A 22,203-nucleotide genomic window follows, 5' to 3' on the forward strand; every position below is an offset into this window, starting at 1 on the left:
GCCTTTGCGCTTGGTTATATCCGCCTCAGAACCAGTTAAGCGGATTCATGACACTGGCTTATCGTTGTTAAAGTTATTACTAATCACATTTGCAATCACTATGGCAACTTGGTAGCGCTAAAGAACAGGAGAAAGTAACAAAATACACAAACAAGCGCAGACTCACACTTGGGCTTAATATGAGAGAAATATATGCAAGAAAAGACGAGGGGAAAGAGGGTCACAGTGGGAAAGAACAACATGAGGTGTAGTCATCAGGTGCAGTGAAGAAACGCAATCTCCCAATCTTAAAGTCATACAATGAGTTAACGAACAAAAATGTAAGTGTTGTTCTTTATGAAAAAAAGGTTTCAGTTGTATTGTTGAGCGTCACTCTTTGCGCTCTTTGATTACTTCTTTCAAGGACTACGAGCACTGATGAGCTGAGAACGTCCAACCTGTTCGCATATGGAAGTGCTGCAAGCGTAGTCGTCCTTCTGCGCTGGTGCGAGGGCGGTCCACAACGTAAGAGAAAAGAGGAAGGCACCAGCAACAATTAGGAGGAAGCCGACAGCAATCATTGCTTCCCGACGATATAAGCGAGCAGCTCCTGCAACTGATAAGGGTTCGACAAATAAATAGCGTAGACGTTTTTCAGTTCCTAGGTATCATTATCTCCCAAATTTCGCCTTATCTAAGAAGTAAAATGATGATGAGTGGGCGCAGCTCCGCAGGTAACTCTGGTAAACCGTTATTCTTACGTACATTTGCCCCTACTCTATCATAAAAAGGCGTAACACAAATGTGGTAATGGTGTGCGATACAGCACATACATAACGTTTATTTAATCAAACATGGGTTATTGTGTTGTTTCTTCAAGATATCTTTTGTTTGATGGACGAGAAGAGGAGGAGGATCTCCCTGATATTGTTTTAGTCATATACTTTAAGTTCAAGGGAACTTTGTTTCCTTTGCAGTACAACGGTTTCGTGGTCTGTAAAGTAAAAAACAAGAGATCTTGAATGGGATGTATAGCCTAAACTTCGAGAAGGCAATGCTGATACAAGTTCTCCTGGTGACGATGGGGCGTTTGTAGTCATATGAAATGCACAGTAGAGCGCAACGGGACACTTTTGTATTGAACTAGCCCTGCAGTCGTCGTTCATAATGTCCGCGTCAAAGTCTCCGGCGAGTAAAAAGGGGCCACGCTTGTATTCATTTTCGTAGTTAAGCATCGCCTTCTCGACGTACGTGACAATGCACTCTTCATAACGGCTAAGGCGCATGCTAATAAAGAAGCCTCGACCTTAACGAGTTTTGTTCACAAAACGTTAGGTGTTCTCTTAGAGAATAGTTTCACTTATTTGAAGTGTTGGTATAAAAATTTTCACTCAACACCTTCGCACTGAACGTCAAAGATCATGACTCCGTCAAAGTGATTTGGGTATACCGTTGCAAGAAGGCTAACAGCCCATTCATCGTATGATTGACAAAGTCTGCGAAATCTTCGAAGACGGCATTTAAAATTGAGCCATAAGTATAGCCCGGTAAAAATGACCTTAAAATTACATGAATATTAAAATCAATGTCATGCTATACCCTTTCTGGCTACTTTTCTTGTACATCTGTCTCTTTCTCCGGAATTATTCATCAAATCAAAAGTACGCCTCACATTACAAAACAAATAGCAAATTTCGTACACAATCAACCGACTTTGAAAGTTCTATTAGCTAAAAACTCTCTGTTCTGTAGTATTTCCCCAGAAACTAAATATATTTAAAAAATGCAGTTGAGCCAAGTAAGAGTGCTTTCAATACTAATCACTTGTGTGTGCGATATCGAATATTTCTGAGAAGCACTTTAACTTTGACGGTTGCTCTGCATAGGATTTTAGGCAACTAAAACAAGTCAATTGGAATTTATTTTTTAATACTCTTTCAGCTTGTAGAATGTTTTGTCACAAGTGGATCTTGCAGGAAGAGGAAGACGCAATCAAACTATGAGCCCGTGCCCAAAATCTTTTTTTGAAGTCGTAATTCGTTAGACTCATTGTGCATTCTTTTGAAGTTTCCTTTGCAGCTATGTGAAGTGGTCTTTATAAGTGTTTTGAAGTGATATTATAAGCGCGAAAACCTGAACCAGCCAATAAACGCTCCAATAACTCAGCGCAGAATACACCGTGCGTGGTCACTCACGCATTGGAGTTCGGGTCGCTTGCGTTCCCGGTGTTACTGATGGCAAAGGTGAGCCTGGCGAGACCCGCGTGGCCACCGTCAATGGCGATGCTGGGGTGTTCCCTCCCGTTGTTCGAGGTGATCGAGGCGTGGAGGTTGGAAGCGGTGCAATCTCAGGCACTGCCAATAGACATTCAGACTTGCGAGTCTTGTGGTTTATAAACAATTTTTAAAGTTAAATAGGTGGCGATATTAAGGCGAAATGATCCAATGCTTTATCAAAGGCGAAAATTGGCTGTCGACGCGCACAGAAACTACTCAAAGAATCATCATTGTGTCATAGTGTCATCAAGTGACGTTGTCTTATCGTCGCAGATAACCTAAATTCATGACTTCATCGCGATGTCACGTGATCTCATATTAGAATGACGCAATTGTTCCATAATTAAAGATGGTTTCCTCCAGAATACACATCACTAACACTCCAGGTTGACCATGTCCGACAGAACCACGCTGAGATTAAATTCCTACCAACACTCTTGTCTGACTGCAAAGTTAGCCGCTAGGAATGTCACCGCGATTCCGATTGTTGTACATAATTTCAGCCAACCCCTGAGGAAACGAGTAAATGTGGTGCATCGCAGCCCAAAGAAACCACCGACTAGTGAGAACGAATGCGACAAAGAAGTGTTATAATTAAAAAAGCGCGAGGAAACGTGGCACAACATGAAGCATGAATGCATAGTTGGTAGTGCATGATGTTTGAAAAGAGTTCAGGAAGTAAAGGAAAGAACCACATGCACGGCGAATGCGGTACAGCACTGATCGCATTACCCCAACTACCTTTCGCTGGGCATGTGACTCTATGCGCTACTACATAAACATTGTTCTACGAATTATTCCACGAGTTTGTCATTTCAATTTTCTTTATTACAACCACCAAGAGTTCGGGATAAACTAACTCAACAACCAATTCTTCTAAGTAATATAAGTGAGGTCGAAATCAACTTAGTCTTAAAAAATCAAGGGTGGATTCATGAGCACATTCAAAAAAGCACACATCAAAATCAGCTGTCCTATAGCACACTTGAGATCTCTTTGATACGACACGACAACTTGAGAAGGTATGTGCACTCATCCGCACAAACGTAGAGACCGAGACCCGAGAAAAAGCTTCACATGTCCAGTCCTTCAGAGGAAAGTCTTTAATATAAATTTATGGCAAGCTGTAGAACCCACTAACGTGTACTGCGTTGTTTGACCAAATGCAGTGACAAATTGCTGGGAAGCTCTAGGCTTCCTCAACGGTACTTAGTGGTCTGTAAAAATTTAATGCAAATGTAGATTAAAAAAAACATGGTAGCACTAGAAAAAACAAAAAAAATTGTGAATAATTGAAACCTCAGCACTCAATAAAATCATTACTTTCATTGTTATAAAATTTAAATATATATATATATATATATTTTAAAGTAATTATTATCAAAACTACGAAGTATTTAATTATTTACTTAAGAGCATTGTACAAGCCCGATGGGGAGCAATGAGTAAGTGGAGCATCACAAAATAACATTATAGCACAATAGTAACGTGCTGGCAATGAGATGTAAGAAATATAATGAAGTGCGAAAGAATACTAAGAATGCTCAAAGAAGAATGAGTAAATAACATAATTTTTTACCAAAGGAGCGGTGTAATAACCACGTAAAAAGAGAAATCAACCGCACACAATTCAAAGTGTACAAAACATTTATGCCCACACAAAAACATGAGTACGTGAGTGCTGTTTAAGTCTGAATTACCGTGTGTTCCGAAATCTTCGGTTGCGTCATCACGAAAGAACAACGTAGGAAAAGTGTGGAGATCCTCTCGGTCTTCCAACATTCTCTCGAGGTGTTCCATTTCTGCAATGCAGAAGATACAACGAACGAACCAATGAACTTGCAATGAAGGCGCGCTCCGTCACAAACGAAAATGGGTGGCACTTGAAGGCAAAGTGGGGTTACGATGAAGACGTACCCGCCTTCGACGTATAAAAGAAATTGAGCAAAAGTAAATGCAAATGCATCGCTCCTATTTAAATGAAACGGTGGTCTTGAGGCTCTTAATGTAGGGAAAAAGAAATAGAAGTGCTTGCTGTGTGATAGCAATGAAAACAAGCTAATCTTGACTAGAACATACTCGATGTAACATATTTTCTTTCTTTTATTTCGTCCTTTCACTTTATTCTTTTTCTACGACATTGTGCACTTTTTCATCTTAATTTTTTCTTCCTCCATGCCTAAGATGGCAGCTTCTTCGACGGGCTTCAAAGGGCAAAGCTTCACTTCCTACTGGAATCGACGATGGTCACCACGCATCAATCCATGCATCAATGATATGTGTCAACGTGACATCGCAAGCCACGTTCATAAACACACGAGATTTTCATACCAGACTCGGCTAATCGCCAGCAAGCAAACGATCATTGATTGAATAAATGATTGATGGATTGATTGATATGTGGTGTTTTACGTCCCAAAGACAAAGACACATGATTATGAGAGACGCTGTAGTGGAGTGCCCCAGAAATTTCGACCATCTAGGGTTCTCTAACGTGCACATAAATCTGAGCACGTGGTCCTACAGCATTCTTGCCTCCACTTATAATGCAGCCACCACAGCCGGAATTCAATTCCGTGACCTGTGGGTCAGCAGCCGAGTACCTTAGCCACTAGACCACCATGGATTGATAATTGATATGTGGCGTTTAACGCCCCAAAACAATCATATGATTATAAGAGACGCTGTGGCAGAGGGTTCCGAAAATTTGGACCACCTGGCGTTAATACGTCACATTTTGTGAAGCCGGAAGTAGGGAAGAGCGGAGGACTCCTCATCGCAATGTTTGCCACGGTGGCGGATCGCGCATGTCCAACGGGCGCCAGCAAGAGAGGGCGAACTGTGCGAAGCGATTTCGGACGCGTCAGGCTGCCCCAATGCCAAAATATGATACATAATCTGGAAATTCGAAACTTTTATGCTGATTTGATATGTGGGGTTCAACTTCCCAAAACCTCGCCCCGCCGTGGTGGTCTAGTGGCTAAGGTACTCGGCTGCTGACCCGCAGGTCGCGACTTCGATTCCCGGCTGCGGCAGCTGCACTTCCGATGGAGGCGGAATTGTTGTAGGCCCGTGTGCTCAGATTTGGGCGCACGTTAAAGAACCCCAGGTGGTCGAAATTTTCGGAGCCCTCCACTACGGCGTCTCTCATAATGATATGGTGATTTTGGGACGTTAAGCCCCACAAATCAATCAAACTTCCCAAAACCACCATAACGCTTTTGTGTTGATTATGAGCAAACGTGGTGCGCTACTCGCTTGTATAGTGTCTGTGTGCAATTCAGTTCGCAGCCCCATTACGACTCATGTTGTGAATCTACACTACACTTGCCGCTTTGCACTTCGTGTTTACTCCACTTTATGCAACAGAGCAACGGCGCAAGTCGGCCGAATAACCTCCACAACAGGATGTTTTCTTCTGAAGTGACGGTAAGTTCGAGGTATGGAACATAATGTAACAGTGAAATCTTATTTAACATGTCTTGTTATTTACCCAGACGGGGCACCTCCGAATATTCCCTCGTCATGTGTGCTCGCAGCAGCACGGTTCAGCCGACTCCAACCACATCGAAAAAAAAAAAAAAAACTCGGCCAAGGATGAGGTTACCATGCGCAAAACGAAAACAGGAATCAATTCAAATGATACATCACCCTACTGTGTCTGGCACGTCTACTTTGTTGATTCGGCAAGCTAAGATGAGAACATTGGGCAACGTACTGCTTTCCAAAAGTTGTGACCACCGTACACGAGAACTGTTCACCACCGTCTCCCACATCAAAAGCCGTAGACACTGCCCACTGCCGATCTCGTCGAGGAATTCTAGGTTTCCTTCTTCGAGAAACACAACAGCACAGCGCCGAAGGGAAAAAGGAAGCTGCGGCACCGGCCATTTTCGAAGTGGTCGCGAGCTTCGAAGACGACCGCTTTCATACTGAAGTGATATAAACTGAACTAGCAACCACGCAAACCATCCCTCACTGTGTACGCTTCTAGCACATTGCATCATCTTTGATGTCCAACACCTGAATGAAAATGCCCATTCAGAACTCCGACCGGCTATCAACAACATGGTCATAGGAGTGGTGATGCAGACGTGCCCAACGAATTCCGCGACCCGCTTTAGAAGCAGGTGACTTCCGCCACACTTTTAGCTCTGGATCTCCCATTGCGTCGGCCTCTCCAGTTAGCTTTCCTTTTTCCACATGGGTTCTGAAACTTCGCCGCGTTGATGTGGAAATTGTTCAGTAATAGTGCTTTGTTAAGTATTCCGTTTGGCATGCATGTCTGACTTTTGTGTTCGTTTTTTATATTTTGACTGTTATTTTTATTACAAGAAATTTCGGATGATGATGATATGTGGGGTTCAATGTCCCAAAACCTCCACATGATTATGAGAGACGCCGTAGTGGAGGGCTCCGGAAATTTCAACCAACTGGGGTTCTTTACCGTGCACCCAAAGCTGAGCACACGGGCCTACAACATTCCCGCCTCCATCGGAAATGCAGCTGCCGCAGCCGAGATTCAACCCCGCGACCAGCAGCCGAGTACCTTAGCCGATAGAGCACCACGGCAGGGCTACAAGAAATTTTTATCGCATGCGTTTGATTGACATTATTAGAAGTAAAGACTCACATAGTTTCAAACCTCGGCTATATGAATTTCATTAACATGAAGGAGCGTATAGTTACTGAAACATTATTTTAACTACAAGCGAAAAATAAAGAAGGAAGCAAGAACTATGTTGCCGAGCCAACACGAATTTAAGCTTTTCATTTAACACATTTTTCAGACAGCAGCTAGGCACCCATCTTCATGAAGTAGTCTAGCGACAACGTAGTTCTTTAAGTCCACTCAGGCTTGCAGAAAACTAGGTTTACTCATGTACTCATGCAAAATCAATATCTTCTCAAACAATAGGCCCAAACGCTTGTGCTCACCCGTTTCCACTGGGACTCCTGAAAAGCCTTCGCGGAACTTGAAATCCCCGGGTTAACACACAGCAGAGCCGCGAAAAACGTGCCTTGCTCCATTTAGCTACCTTCTTCGAATGCGTGCTTGACTTGCTCGGCCTAGCTGACTGTGATTTTCGTTCTGATTGATTGATATGTGAGGTTTAACGTCCCGAAACCGCCATACGGTTATGATAGACGCTGTAGTGGAGGGCTCCGAAATTTTCGACCACCTGGGGTTCTTTAGCGTGCACCCGAATCTGAGCACACGGGCTTACAACATTTCCGCCTCCATCGGGCTTCAGTTCTCTTGCCGCCACAACTTGCTGCCTTTATCTTCCCCGACACATCACGCCAACCGAGCGATATGAGTGCGATACAACTTGAAATATCACTGAACAAGTTGCGAGTATGAGCGAGGGCAAGAAATATGAATTCAAGTCAGCGACTTTCTGCGCTTCACCTGATTTAAATTTCACAAATTAAGAAATAAAAAAAGACATGAATAGAACGAAAGTTCTTCAGAACGGTATCGAATTTCTTCACTTGAAAACAATTACGGACCATCTCCCCGAAATGAACTCCGATGGCGTACGAAGCGGAAGTGGTGCGCATGGCGTGGACCCTGTTGAAATGGGTGTGAACAGAGCTGCCGGAAAAACGGGCTTAAGTGAAACTCGGTGTAGCATTAACTCAAGCAAATGTTTCTTTGAAACGCAAAGACACGGTAGGCGGGTTGAGTTTCGTGTAAGTTTCATCGCCGATAAACTAGCCGCAACAACGTTCCATTTGACGTGCGGTCGAGCGTTGAGAGGGGCGGAAAATGTGAAGCAAGAGAGAAGTGTGTTGTGAAAGAGCGGAGGAACTGGAAGCTCCGGGCGCTGCGTAGAGCGTGCTGCGGGTGGTAAATAGAGTCGCTCACCTGCTAGAGAAGCTTGCGAGTGGAGCACAACATCAACCCGCCACTGCGGTGCGACCCACTAAGCACTGCTCCAACGCCTGCTGCAAATGGAACGCGTTTAGACGCATTCGTACAGACGCACGTACGTACGACGTTACACACGTGGTTTAAAGAGCTGCTTCGCATCTATAAAGAATGCGAACATTCACATCAGCCTCGCTCCATCGTTTGGATGCTCAGCAACCACTATGAGCCTGCATGTTCCTTGAAACAGAAACTATTGCTGAGTTGCCGGGGCCTATTTTCAGGGCTTCAAGAAGGATGCCTTCACTGAGAGAGTGGTTTGTATTACGATCACCGAGAAACAGTGGAAGTAAACGGTGCAGCAACAGGGAGTCGTGACTCGCTTTTTAAAAAGCCAGCTGACTCCACCGCAGCCACTGCCGATGCGTTTTCTCCTGTAGTTGCCACTGGTGGATCTATCAAAAGAACGTTTGAAAAGATGCGAGCTGTTTCTTTTAAGTACATTGCGTGAACAACTGGAATTTGGTACGCAATGTAGAGCTCAGGAAAACAGACTAAATAAAATAAATTTTCAAAAAGGTAAAAGTGGTGACGGCATGCACGCAGACAGAACGAATGGGAACATTTAGATGCGCGCGAACGTAGATTTCCGGCCGTGCTGGCATTTCCGTTTTTTTTTACCTCTCAAGTGTAAATGTGGCCTCAGAACCATCGAGATAATCTTGAACCTGTGTGAATACGCGCATCGCGAACATTACAGATTCTTCTGGAACAGTCGTGGCCACTAGCAATAGCGTTGGAATGTTTGACGGTACATGTATAAATGCCGACACGCATCAGCATCACTATAGCTGTCGGTTGACCGACGTCTGACGCTCTGTTCACCGCTACTCGTTTCAGTGAGTATCTTTGAAATCTGTCCTTCAGTTTCCCGTCACAAGTTCAGCCATGTAAAGAGTTTCGTATGTGACATACTGACTGATGCCCTCGTCGACGTCGTCACCCACGTAGTACCATCACCGGCGAAGTAACCTGGCTGCGAAGTTCCGAAGCCATTCCGTTTTTGACGCCTTAACATCAAATTCTGAAATCTTTTTTATAACATAAGGTGGCACAGCACACAACTACAGCATCGCATCTTTCGTTTGCTCTTTTCATCTTTTCACGAGAATTGATCTCTATATGTCTGCGAAAAAAGCCACACGTTGTTTTAAACTCAGTAGATGAATTGAAGTCAGCTTTAAGTCATCCGCTTTCTGTAAAGCTTCGTCTCCTAATTCCTTGCGAGACCGCAATTCTCAAGCTGTAGTCGATATGTTGTCACGATATGGTCTATTTTTTATTCATTTTCTTATTTACAGATACTGCTGTCTCGTGTTCATGGTATTGCAGGAGTGGTTACAAAAAGCACCCCAAAGAAACAACAAAACTTAAAACATCAAAATACATAACTGGACACTTCTTCAACACACTGTACCTGTGGTAGGCATCTCCAAGAACTGTCAAGATTATTCTAAATGTCAACTGTGCACGAAAATATAAGTAATTATAAAAATCAATAAAAGATCTTAATTACACAATATTCAGTAAATTGTATTGGTGGGTCACATGGGTAGTATGAATGGTGAAAAGATTGAGCTACGGAGACGAATTTCTGCACCATGTTATTAACACTTCTTTCAAGTAGGTATGATTTGATTTTCACGCAGTCTGTTGGCAATGAAAAGACAATGATCATATGACGTAATCATTTGAGTTATCGGTGAAAAAATGAATGAAACAAAGTAAAGCTCAAATAAAGCTCTAATAAATGTCCAACACTTTCACTACAGGAGCAAGGAGGGAAGCATGGCGCCAAAATTGCACTCTAAATTCGGTATCAAGCACTCCAAGAAGGCTTGACAAATAATTATGGTAAAAATGCCTGAATTCAATAAAAGTTAGAGACTTACTGCGCTGTTCTGAAAGATGAAATCGTGACATTAACATGACGTTTCTTTTGCATAACAATATGTATCTCACTGTTTGCACTGTGATGCATCCATGTATGCACGGGCAGTACAACATGAGTAAACGAATGAGGCAGAGGACCGATGCAAACAGCAGTTATGTTCCTACCTTGCGTTTTGTCTGGAGCTGAAAAAAAAACAAATCATCACATTCATGACTTCAATTATGCTTTAATATTCACCTTTGACTACCTGCTGCATTGCTAGTTTTTCCTGCTGAGCGCATTATATAGTCAAAAGAACCACAATTACGCTATCCGAATACAGCGTTCTAAGAGAATGTTCACCTTTAAACAATGCTTTAGCGTAATATATGCATGAATAGCCTCCTAACGGCTAAGATCGGGGCTTATTTTCGTCCCTGCATCTAACTATTTCAATATTATTTCTGTCCAGCTGTATGGAATGTGTAGCACTAATGAAGTAAACGGGCACTCGTCCATGTTTACTAATGACAGTGATATTTTTCTACGTAACTTTGACAAGCTCACCCAATAAATATCCTAATAGATATTTACACTTGATACTGTCCACATAAAATAACACCACTTCAACCAACTCATATTATGGAACTTCTAAGGCGTACAGCATATTTGGTGTACGTTTTACATAAACAAATACATTGCTTCCAATGGTTATGCAGTAATGTCAGTCAACAACTAGTAGTATAGCTATGTGTTCTAATAGACCAAGCTTACTGCCGTTGCGATGCTGTCTTCATTCAATGAGATTGTGAAAGCCAACTGCTGAAGAATAAATAAATGTATACAGATGACGGGGGCGGTTCCAATGACAGGACGACAGAAGTGCGCTATCTGGAGCGCCGATCCATAGGGTGTGAGAGAAAGGCACCTAGATAAATAGTGCCTGCCTTTTTAGTGCGTAGTTTGTCACAGGTTCATTATCATGAGCACCCTGCCCCTTATGAGCTGTCTAACACCTGCTGATAAGCCGACTAACGAGCGTAGCTGCTTTAGTGGTTGCTCTCGACTAGGATACGATAACGGGGCTCCCAATGAAGCCCCTATTCCTTCGAAAAAGTACAGCCTTCTTTCGATCTGTGCCACTTCCTCCTCTCCCCGCCGAAGCAAGCTCGTGCCACGTTACGGGGGGTGCCCCTGTCACAAGTGAAAGAAAAAAATCAACGTGCTAGAGAGGGGGTGGCGAAGGAAGAGCAGATCACGGTAATTTTACGAAGTATAGGGGCTTTAGCTCCCAACGAAGGCGCCCTTCTAACAATCACTGCCCGACTTATCAGTAGAAAAAGAGTACTTCTGGCAGCTGTACGAAATAAAGGCAATGTGTCTATTACGTTACAAATATGTGTTACAGAATGACGAGTGCCCCATTCAACACGATTGTAGTTTGGCTTTGAGCTCCTCCGGGGTGCTCGCTGGAGCAACATTTAGAAAAAGTAGTGTGCAGTACGTATATCGTAAATACTTTCCTAGTACCTCGAAAGTATGGAATTGCGTGAATTATCATTCGTAACTTCCAGAGTATTGATAATAAAGCACTTTATTTGTTATTAGACGGTCATTCCTAGGCTCACTACTAATGCTACTTTGGAACAGTCAAATTTTAATTGATTGATTTATATGTGGGGTTTAACGTCGCGAAACCACTATATGATTATGAGAGACGCCGTAATGGAGGGCACCGGAAATATCTACCACCTGGGGTTCTTTAAGTGCACCCAAATCTGAGTACATGGGCCTACAGCATTTCCGTCTTCATCGGAATTGCAGCTTCTGCAGCCGAGATTTGATCCCATGACCTGCGGGTCAGCAGCCGAGTACCTTAGCCACTAGACCACCGCGGCGGGGCACAGTCAGATTTAGAGTTGAGCATCGAAAAGCGTTATTCCACAATCCGAAAGTGGACAGTAAAATAATTGACGATCCATTTTTGGACCTTACTGCGGCGGTATTATATTATTACCAACGCTGCGTTCACAGATAACACTGCCAAGGAGAGCAGTAAATATAATGTAAATGAGAAGAAGAGGAAGCCGATGGAAAGATAACATGTACTGAGCAAAGACCAAACCGGCGGCGTTTGAATATTTGAAGGTCACAAGTTCGGTCCCAGCCCAGAGTTCGCAGGCCGCAGGTTCTGTCATCGCCCTCGGGTTTTATACGTGTGCTATCGAAAATTAGTGCATTACCGCTGGTGGAGCCGTATGTTCCTGACAAATCACGTGCGGCGCGATATCTTGAATATCTTAACGGAGTTATCCTAAACAATCCCCAAGCTTCTGAAGCTGTGCGGCCAGACTAGCACTGATCTTTGCAGGAAGTCTTTGCGAGTGAAACCCGAGAAAACCAAAATAACACGCTGAGCCGTATTCATGAACGTAAAATACGTAAGTCACGCAAATACAATTACACATATGCGTACTCTTGGCGATGCTTCTGCAAAAATGATATTCGAGACTTGTTACGAAGAAAAAATAAAGGTTTTATTTTACAGAGTTAAGTGGAACGCACTTCGTTGAACCGCACAAAGAAATTAAAGTATGCAGTGAAGACCCACGTGACCTATATCTTTCTTAATGCAATACGTAGACCATAAGAACCACATTCGTTGATTTCGGTGGGTGTCGAGTAAATGGTACGTGTATGCAAGAATTATGGTGCATACAACTGTAGCGTGCTGTTCTTTGTGGAGGAATGCAACTAAACCTGGGCGTACTTACTTTTCTCATAGGAAGCTGTTAACAGTACAAAAAAAATTGTTTCTAACTTGCGATAGTTCGCTCAAAGTAAATAAAGACATGGAATGTGACGAGTACATTGAACTTGTTGCGTCTGCGTCTGGCCTGTTTTTTTTTTCACTATTTAAACTTCCTAGAACCAGTAAATGTATACACGAAGCTTTGTAGTAAAAACGCCAATTTGGGCACTAAAAATGCGGCTAGCCCCTAAGGATGTTTTTGCTAATGAAGTTGATACTAACACACTGCTACTTTGTTTAGGGAGGAAACATATCGAAGGTCGCAAGATAGAAAGAGTTGCAAAAGCTGTACACGCTGATTAGCGGCTCATTCAAAAGCTATCGTAGAGACCTTTTTTGTTGGAGTCAAATATTACTCTGAGCTGTGGGGTCTCGCAATGGTGAGCGCCACCACCACACTCTTAGAGCGAACAGACACAGCAGACGCGGTCGGTACAGACCAAACGATGCACACACACTTATTTATCTAATTTCAGATCGATGATATCGTCCGTCAAATTATTATAACATAAATTGTGACGAACGCGCTAGGAAATACGCAATATTACCATACACTCCAAAATATGACAAACACAATAACACACCCAAGGCAGCGTCGCCAACGCTTGACTTACCACGTGGGCCCCCGACAAGCAACCTACCCTGCCACGTACCGGGGACCCACGCTAGAGACAACCCTTCACGGCAAACGCCACGCGCAGAAGAGAGACTCACTCAAATATCTCACCCGCCAACAAGGCTTGCCTTCCGCCAGGGGTCCCCGCCGGCGCTACCACTCTACCATTCATGAAGATGATAGTGGTGATCACCGCTCGTGAACGCAACGCCACCTATCGCTCAATAGTTGTTACCCCCGAATCACAGCTTCTGAGTGAGACATGCGCGTTACACGGAGCAAACACCTTTACAAAAAGTGCCAGTTCTCCACCATAATGATTATTAATAGATCTAATAGTTAAGAGAGCCTTGTGACTTGTGGTAGCGTTACACGCGCATTCAGGTATCCAAATTTATTTTATAAAAACGGTATAGTAGGAAACCGTTTCACCTCCTAGGTACTAGAAAGAAGAAAAATTGTTATGTCGCGTTAACTTCCACTCGCGTCGACTCACTAAACGAACTCCCTCGCTCCCTAGCAACGTCCACTTGCTAAATAACTAACGAAACGATTTCATGCTCATTGAGCACGTGCAGGAGGCAATGCTTACGCTTGGGACTCGGGCGTCCCTTGTAAATCTTGAGTGCTCCAGCTGGCGAAGGGAAGGTAACAGTTACACAGCATCAGTGCCACATAAATAGCACATCTTATTGGGACGTCATCCCTTTTGTAGTTCTTTTTGAGGGAAATATGTAACTTCAATCTTGAGTCACCTATTCCGAAACATTGGAATCTTCACTCCTCGCTCAGAAAAAAAAAGTACCGTAAATTTAGTGCAACTGCCGTTGCCATCACAGAAACGCTACATAAATATTACACGTGCTGTCAATATCGTGGACAATTTGCATGGCGGGAATATTGGGCTCATCACACTTTTTTCAGAAGTAAAAGATTAAATAGGCTCTCAGTTTTTACAAGATGAGGTTAGTAAAGTAAGCCGGATTACAATTTTCAGTAAAACAGGACAATGGTCGCATTTCGAAGTTTTTACCTTGGATTTTAGACTGAGGAGCTGGAAGTCGGTAAAATAAAGAGCGTTAGATATTACTTTCGTCTGGCCATGTTCACCCAATCTTCATCAAACAATCTTGTACGCTCTATTGTACTTGAGTCAAAGAGCGAAGATAACGGGACTCGGCAATTAACCAACAGCACGTGATTATACCACTTGAATATAAATCCAGCATCATAATATGTCAACTCGCCGAGTACTATACGCAGCTTCAATTAACCGTCGCATTTATTCAGCGTGCGGGGTACCGACATATTGCACAAATCAACACTATAATAATAAAAAGGGCGTGTGATAACATCAGATTATTATGTCGTAAAGGCACTTTTGAAATTCATGAAAAGGTAGGGTAGTGTAAGTGTTAATATTCTTTTTATTTGTTTATTTTTACTCATTTATTCATAGTGTCACTCCCAATAGGTGATTACAGCACGGAGGGCTTGTAAATACAAAACATGATATGATCAGCGAAAAAAATGCATTATGGGAATTCACACCATCTTCATAAAGGGAACCTTGATAGGATGTGAAGCAGCAGCTTTGCGCACGGTTGGCGTCACGAGTTCAACGGCGTGAATGCGGATGCGGTGGTGAGTGCTGGTGTAGGTGGGAAGTCCCTTGTGTAGCGAGTGGTGGTCGTGGTGGCGCCCCGATTGGTGGTAGCGGCAGGTGTGTAGGGTTAACTGACGAGGCAGCAGTTGCGGGTGCTGCGGCGAGCGCGTGGCAAGTTATGGAGAGGGTGGCGTCAGCATGCATTGCGAGAGGAGCGTGACGTCAACACGCAGCTGCGGCATGACCTTCTTGGCACCGCTCCAAGATCTGCAGTGCGTTCGTACGAACGCGCGGAGGAACAGCATTAGACGGGCTAATCGAAGAGCTGCTTTGAGTATAAAAAAATGCCGCCTGCATATTCTCACTGGGGGAACCCGAGTAAATGCGTCGCAGAGTAGGGGGGGAGGTGTTATGGCGTAAATGTGTCGTAATTGCGTATCATTTGGGAATGCCTAATTCTTATGTCTTCTTTATTATTTCTGTTTACTGAATGAAGGAGCGTTGCCTTCAATGAGTGATGGGACGCTGATGTTTGTTTGTGCCTCGCCACTGTTTGAAGGAACTGTTACTTCCATCGCATCTACTTGAGTCAAGCAAATAGTCAAGTCGAGCGAAAGCCAAGTCACGACGCACTCGACTGAATTCCGAAAGCGCGCTCCGCTGCTTATATACACACGGCCCGCGTCCGAGGGAGAGCAGTACGGGTGAGAGGTCCACACCTCCACTGCGTATGCTTCTCTTGCTGAACGTCCAGTGGTGTCTTATTCTTTAATGGTTCCTGAAGAAACAGTTTTCGCGGGTGTCTTGCTGGGCCGCCACAAGACGCAAGCATGCATGTCTAGGCACAAGGCACGATACGCGAGCGTGCGCAGGGAGGGGGGAGGGTGGGGGAAGATGCCACCGACGCCACAGTGCAGCACCTTGCGACAAAGAAACGCTCCTCATTTAAAACTAATGAACACTACACTATCCAAGGAGCAGGTGTTCTCAAAATAATAGGAACACCAAACACGCAGGCGCTCGCTGGTGGAGAGCACGGGCGGATAAATTCAGGCAAGATATGTGCATGCAAGGTCTACCTAGCGAGCACATTCATTTCGCTAGAGCATCAATATTGTTGTTGCCTTGATGCTAGCGGGTAGTGTTAGATGCTCTTCATTAATACCACAGTGAGGGCTGGGCAGAGAAGTGCTTGTAGCATGCCGCGCACAGCAATTATTCAATAGGACTTGTATATTGCTTGCGGCGTGATCCCACGGCTATCTGCAACCATTCTGGGAGGCAACGTGTGAGCAAGGCGACGTGGCTACAACGGTATCGATGCCTCCTTTAAACTGCGTTATTATGTTTCGTGAAGCATTAGTCCTTATTTTATTATATCCCGACTCGTCCTTAATTATATTATATCCCGACTCGTTATTCTTCTAGCTTGGTTATTTAACGACAATTTGTACTGGTGGAAGCTCCGGAAATTTCGACTACCTGGGTCTTTTTACCGTGCACCCAAATCTGAGCATACGGGCTTACAGCGTTTATCCTCCGTCGAAAATGCAGCCGTGATTTAATCCCGTGACCCGCGCGTCAGCAGCCGAGTACCCTAATGACTAGACAACCCCGACGGGGCTTACTATGTTTTGTTATTTAACGGGCACGGACGTCGCACACTGCGAAGGTACTTGCCAATTTGGCTTTACTGAACCGCGGCTGGGAAGGCCAGGATCAAACAAGCGACTTCCGGCTCAACTTTCTAAAAGGTGATTGGGTAGAAATTCAATTCCTTGCCACGGTGCATAAGTTTCCGTTAGATCTATTTGAATATACCCGTGCTCCCAGCTTTCGTCTTAGAGAAACCCACTTGGCTATATTAGGCTCTGCACCGGTACAGGTTATTGAAGTAAAACACTGCAGTGTTGAAAGATTAGCTCTTTGGAACCACTTCAAATTGATCTGCTTACCACGTTTCTTCGCTTTCTTCTCTTCCTGAACTGCTGGCTGGACTTTCTCGACAGTACCAGAGCCAGCTGCAGACGGAGCCTCCATGTCAACGTCAGACTGCAGACCTATGTTCGACGGTCGATGGTTCTTCTTGATGATTCTGGCAGCGCGAGGAACGCGGCAGGTGCCGATGGCGTTAGCCGTGATTCCGATGATGATACCATCAAGAAAGACGACCTTCAGAGGCCCTGGCAGAAGGTATACTGCAGTGAAAAGAAACCACTTGTTGGAAAGAGTCAAGTTACACATTGAATACTTGTGCACTGTCATCCTTTACCAAAGGAAACACGTGAGCCCGTGGCCTGTGCTCTGCAGCGGCTGCCTGTAGACAAATTCCACCTGACTTAAGTGACAAAAATGCGGTGATGCTGTCTTGGTAGGCAAAAGACGCTCTGCCTGCCACAGTTTTTGCTGGGTTTTCGATGGTGCATGTGGTGTTCTCGGTCAAACAACGAAAAAAAACGGTATGCCGACAAACTGCGTCGCGGTTGGATGTGTGTCGCGTCTAAAAACTTAGTTTTGTTTGCTGGCGCACATCGCAGCCCCAACGCATATGGCTTTCACGATGCTTATGGCGTCTCACAACGTCATTTTGTTGGCACACATCGCAGCCCTCAGCGCTTGTGGTGGAAGTTACGTGCGGGCGTCGCTATAATTTTCCCCATAATGTCGACATCGGCCTACCTGTGTTTACAAACATGGAATTGGTCTATAGCTCCGTCAACCGACCGTCAAAGCAGGCATGTCAGTTTTTGGCATCATCTATTGGCAAACAATAAAAAAAATAACGTGTTATGGCTGTTGAACAAGCGCTGCTAGATACCACTACTACTCGGGTCTGATAACAGATGGTGCCGCCAAAAGCTGACGTGCTGTCTGCAGCCGACAGCTGATGGTGCTCTATGCACCAAACTAATTTCACAGTCAAAACATAGTAATCATAATCCCCTAGTCTAGAAAATCTAAAGGTATTGACTTGCATTAAGCACCGGCTTCTTGGCCAATCCCCCTTAGTGGGTGAGAGCCACAAAAGAAAGGAACAAGCAAGCAAATCTAGGCCACCAACGGCGAGCGAACCTCACTCACTCATCTGTTTCCTTTCATTAGAAATGACAGTGAGCACTGAAGTGACGTCTGCTAAAATCTAAATAATACCAATAATAATAGATTGATATGTGGGGTTTCACGCTCCAAAAACCACCATATGATCATGAGAGGCGCCGTGGTGGAGGACTCCGGAAATTTCTACCACCTGGGGTTCTGAGCCTGCACCCAAATCGGAGTACACGGGCCTACGACATTTTCACCTCCATTGAAAATGCAGCCGCCGCTGCCGGGATTTGATCCCCTGACCTGCGGGTCAGCTGCCGAGTATCTTAGCCACTAGACCACCACGGTGGAGCATAAATAATGCCAATAAATGTGAAACTTTCATGCTTTTTGCGCTTCCACCATGAGCCATAACAAAATCATCAGACTCACGGCGTTGACAATGAGAGGAAGTAATGGCACGTGCAAGTTTGAGAGATCTGCCAAAAATTATACGGGGAAGGCAAAATACAGCAAGAAAATCAGAAAACTTATCGAATAACGGAAATTCAATGGCAAGTACGGGGTTTCTTCAGAAGTGTGTGAATTCAGTTGTCTTCCGTGCAAACTGAAGTGTTGGCATGTGTGTGCCTTGCGACATCAAAAATCAAGGTCTATATTGACAAATAAAAAGGGTTCGTTGGTTCCTAATGTTTAGGCACAACAAACTACAGGAGATCGGCAATGAAACGGATGGTACCTTGTATTAGAAATAAAGTTGTTTTAAAGGCCAAACACGTTTAAATATGAATGTTTTTAAAGCAAACATTGGTTAAAATAGATTAAACGTAGAATAAATAAAAGAAAAGAAAAATAAACACCAGCAAGGTCCTAAGGCTGAAAAAAAGTTAATTTATGTCTGATATTAGCATTCTATTTGATTCGTTTCCTTAGCAAATCGCATGCGGCTTCGCAAACGTTCCTGTGGCAAAAGTAATCTTTCTCAGAAGAGAGGTGGTTGCTGCTCGTGCTCGTCGCTTCGTTGTCATCTCCCATCCTGTCGGGTTTCAGTCATGGCAGTATATGCGACCATCATAGGAAAACTAGGCCGGCAGATGAGATTATAGTTGAATTCTAATGGCAGATTGCGAGCGCTGGGCTGGATTGCGAATAGAGTGCGCATATTCGAGTGGGATTGCTCTCGCCAAATCTGCGATTGCACGCGCATCTCCATGGGAGCTCTTCGAGAGCGGATGTCTAGCGACGGAGCACGAGAAGGTGCGATAGAGTGCAAAGCGCTTTTCGGACATCTATCAGTGACTGGATGAAAGGCGGGCGCATATAATACGTCACTTGAACTTCTTGTCAAATCCGCCAATTTCGGCGGAGCAAGAATTCTTGTTCCACGGAGCAATCCGTGATCTGTTGTTGCTCTCAATCTGCCATTAGACCACACATTTCATGCTCCCAATTTTCCATAGAAATGTGCTCACTCTGCTCAGAGCAGGAAAACTTTATTCGAATCTGCGATTGGAATTCAACATAGGAAGCTTGCGCTTACAACGTGCTGCAGCAATCACATGTAGGAGCGGGTTGATTGGTGCAGCATGGGAGAGGGCTTTGCCCTGCAATGTGTGTAGTAAGGTGGGTGATATTTATGATGATACTATCACCGAAAGATACTATTCGCTTTAAACCCTAACTGCGTGAGTTCCGTATAGTACCATTAAATTTTTGCTCAGGCTGATTTCAATTTAGTCGGGCCAAGTTGGCGTCGAGGTGTAAACGGTTTTGCTATCATACGATCACATTAAATAAACCATTATCACTTTAAGAAGACCTCGCTTCGAGATACTGATGCTGAATGGGGCATCGCGTAAGGTGGCATCTTGTGCGTCTAAAAATTCTACATTCGAGTGAGGCTAGTGAGACTGCGACTCCGCAAATGAATTTTCTTTAATTTATCGCCTACCAAAGGAGACCACGAGCTTGCCACTGCAGATTAACGTTGCTGAAAGGCTTGATTTGTCAGGCGATAAGCCTCGGACGATAAAGGATCATGGCTGCACAGATATACGAGCATAATTGCTCTTTTTCTGAAAAATACAAAAAAAAGCGAAACAGCGGACAGTGATTCATGCGCAGATATTTTTTTACTGCGTGGAACACATGATAACAAATCGAAGAACGAAAGATGTCAGTGATTTTTTTCAACAATCCACGACGGCAGCCACAAATGTGCTTCTTATGCATAACATCCTATAACGTTTAGCTGATAGGAAAGACACCGAAGAAAGCTGCGCCGCAGCAAAGCAAAGCAGTTACACTACTACGTGCTAGCCCTAACCTCCAAGAAGCTTTGGGTTTCAACAGTACAGTGGAAATGCCAGCCGTATATGTCTCGGATACATGCCAGCTCAGTAAGATGCCGAACGCTCAAGAAGATTTCAGTGGAATATTACGTGGAGAAAAAGTTCAGCGCCATCGTGGACTCGAGGAAGTTGGCTCCTCCGCTGACCGCATCATATTGATGGTCCCCAGACAACGTCGTAAGAGCGGAGCAAAGCGCCAGAGCGATGAGTTTCGAGCTCAAACTAATTCAACTGAGAATGAAGACCGTAACACTGATCACAGCACCTCAAGAGCAACGACTCCGTTCTTTGTCAGCCCGATAAAAAAGTTACAGCTGACGACATTACACGCGGAACCAGTAAGACCAAGTGCGTTTTCAATGTCGCAGAGGAAGCCGTGGTGCCCACGAGGAACTCTACATTCAAGCCCGCGGATTCTGCAAGTCTTATAAAAACCGCAGAAAACAGCAACAGGGCAGAAATTTTCCGAACGCAGGGGGCTGGAAGAAGCATCTGCACTTCGGTCGCACCAAAACTGACCATTATGACGACCATTTTGTCGGAACGAAATGCCACAAGAATGTCCCGGATGTCACCGGCAAGTTCCGTCGCGGGCATGCTCCACTTCTCACCAACGAAAATGCGCCACTCTGGCGAACGTGGCCGACAGCCAGAACGTGGGTGCGGTGAAAGTACTAGAACTGCAGGGGCAACGTCGCTGCATTCCACAGCAAGGTCGGCACACAGCAAGAACGCCGTTGCGAATCGTGAAGCGCACGACTCACGGGCAATCCTCACCCAGCGTAACACTCAACACTGGAATAAATCACGGCGTAAGAGCGCCGAAAAAATCCCGTTTGTGAAGGCATCAAATATGCTGTTAGAAAAGGCTCCTTCCTCCTCTTACAGCGATAAAACAGACACAGCTCAATCTGCGACGCTGAATGATGTTTCCAGAAAGCCACTGCCCACATACGAGCTCCAGCAAGCACCTGCCGGGGACATTTCTGCATCCTACCGTACAGACATTTCGAAACTATTCTCAGGAGAACAGAGCGACTTCGACGGAAGCTTCCCATCAGCGTCTGCAGCGGTAGCTGCGCTCCCATCCACTAATGTCGTGGCAGGCAGTCCACATGACGTATCAGAAGAAAGGCTAGGTGTAAGTGATCAAAGTCATAACTCGACTTGCTTGGTTGAAAGGAGAAATGCAGAGCGTGTTCGTTCACTATATCCCATCCTGGCTTCTTTGCTTGACAAAAAAAATTGCCCGCAGCTTCCCTCGGGGGAACACTGAGGAGGATGCGGAGCATATAATTGGTTAACGGGGTGTTAAAGTGCGACTTACTTGGGTCGATGGCTAAATTGGTTAACGTGGTTGTGAAATGGGGTGTTAAATTGCGACTTACTTGGGTCGATGGCTAAATTGGTTAACGTGGTTGTAGGAGGGGGTGTTAAATGAGTGAACACGTACACACGTATGCGAAAGGGCGGCGCTGGTCGAAGGGACGTCGATCATTGTGTTTGTGGATTCGTTGGAATTCATTTCACCGCGACCTTGGACGTCGACGCGCCGTACAAACCAACCGACTAGCGGCAACTGAGCGAGCGAGCGCCGACCTTGAGTATATATACAGCTCGACGGCGCATGCACTGTCAGCTGTTGAATGTTCTCGAAGCGCGACGCCACATGCGCGTCCACTGGAGAATCAGGAGAATTGTAGATGTCGA

At 44.7% G+C, this 22,203-nt stretch overlaps 1 protein-coding gene across 1 annotated transcript in view; it reads right to left on the reverse strand.

Annotated features, from left to right (window-relative positions):
• Nucleotides 1-21,090, reverse strand: part of LOC142768232 (endothelin-converting enzyme-like 1) — a 33,700-nt gene extending 12,610 nt beyond the window's left edge. The window contains exons 1-5 of the mRNA XM_075870181.1: nucleotides 21,003-21,090; nucleotides 17,053-17,295; nucleotides 3,956-4,057; nucleotides 2,175-2,333; nucleotides 438-595 (exon numbers count right to left, since the gene is read on the reverse strand). Coding sequence (XP_075726296.1) covers nucleotides 438-595; nucleotides 2,175-2,333; nucleotides 3,956-4,057; nucleotides 17,053-17,295; nucleotides 21,003-21,090 — 750 coding nt within the window. The remainder of the gene's footprint in view (nucleotides 1-437; nucleotides 596-2,174; nucleotides 2,334-3,955; nucleotides 4,058-17,052; nucleotides 17,296-21,002) is intronic.
• Nucleotides 21,091-22,203: the final 1,113 nt, after the last annotated feature.

This window comes from Rhipicephalus microplus, chromosome 8 (assembly GCF_043290135.1).
Source record: "Rhipicephalus microplus isolate Deutch F79 chromosome 8, USDA_Rmic, whole genome shotgun sequence".
NCBI lineage: Eukaryota > Metazoa > Arthropoda > Arachnida > Ixodida > Ixodidae > Rhipicephalus > Rhipicephalus microplus.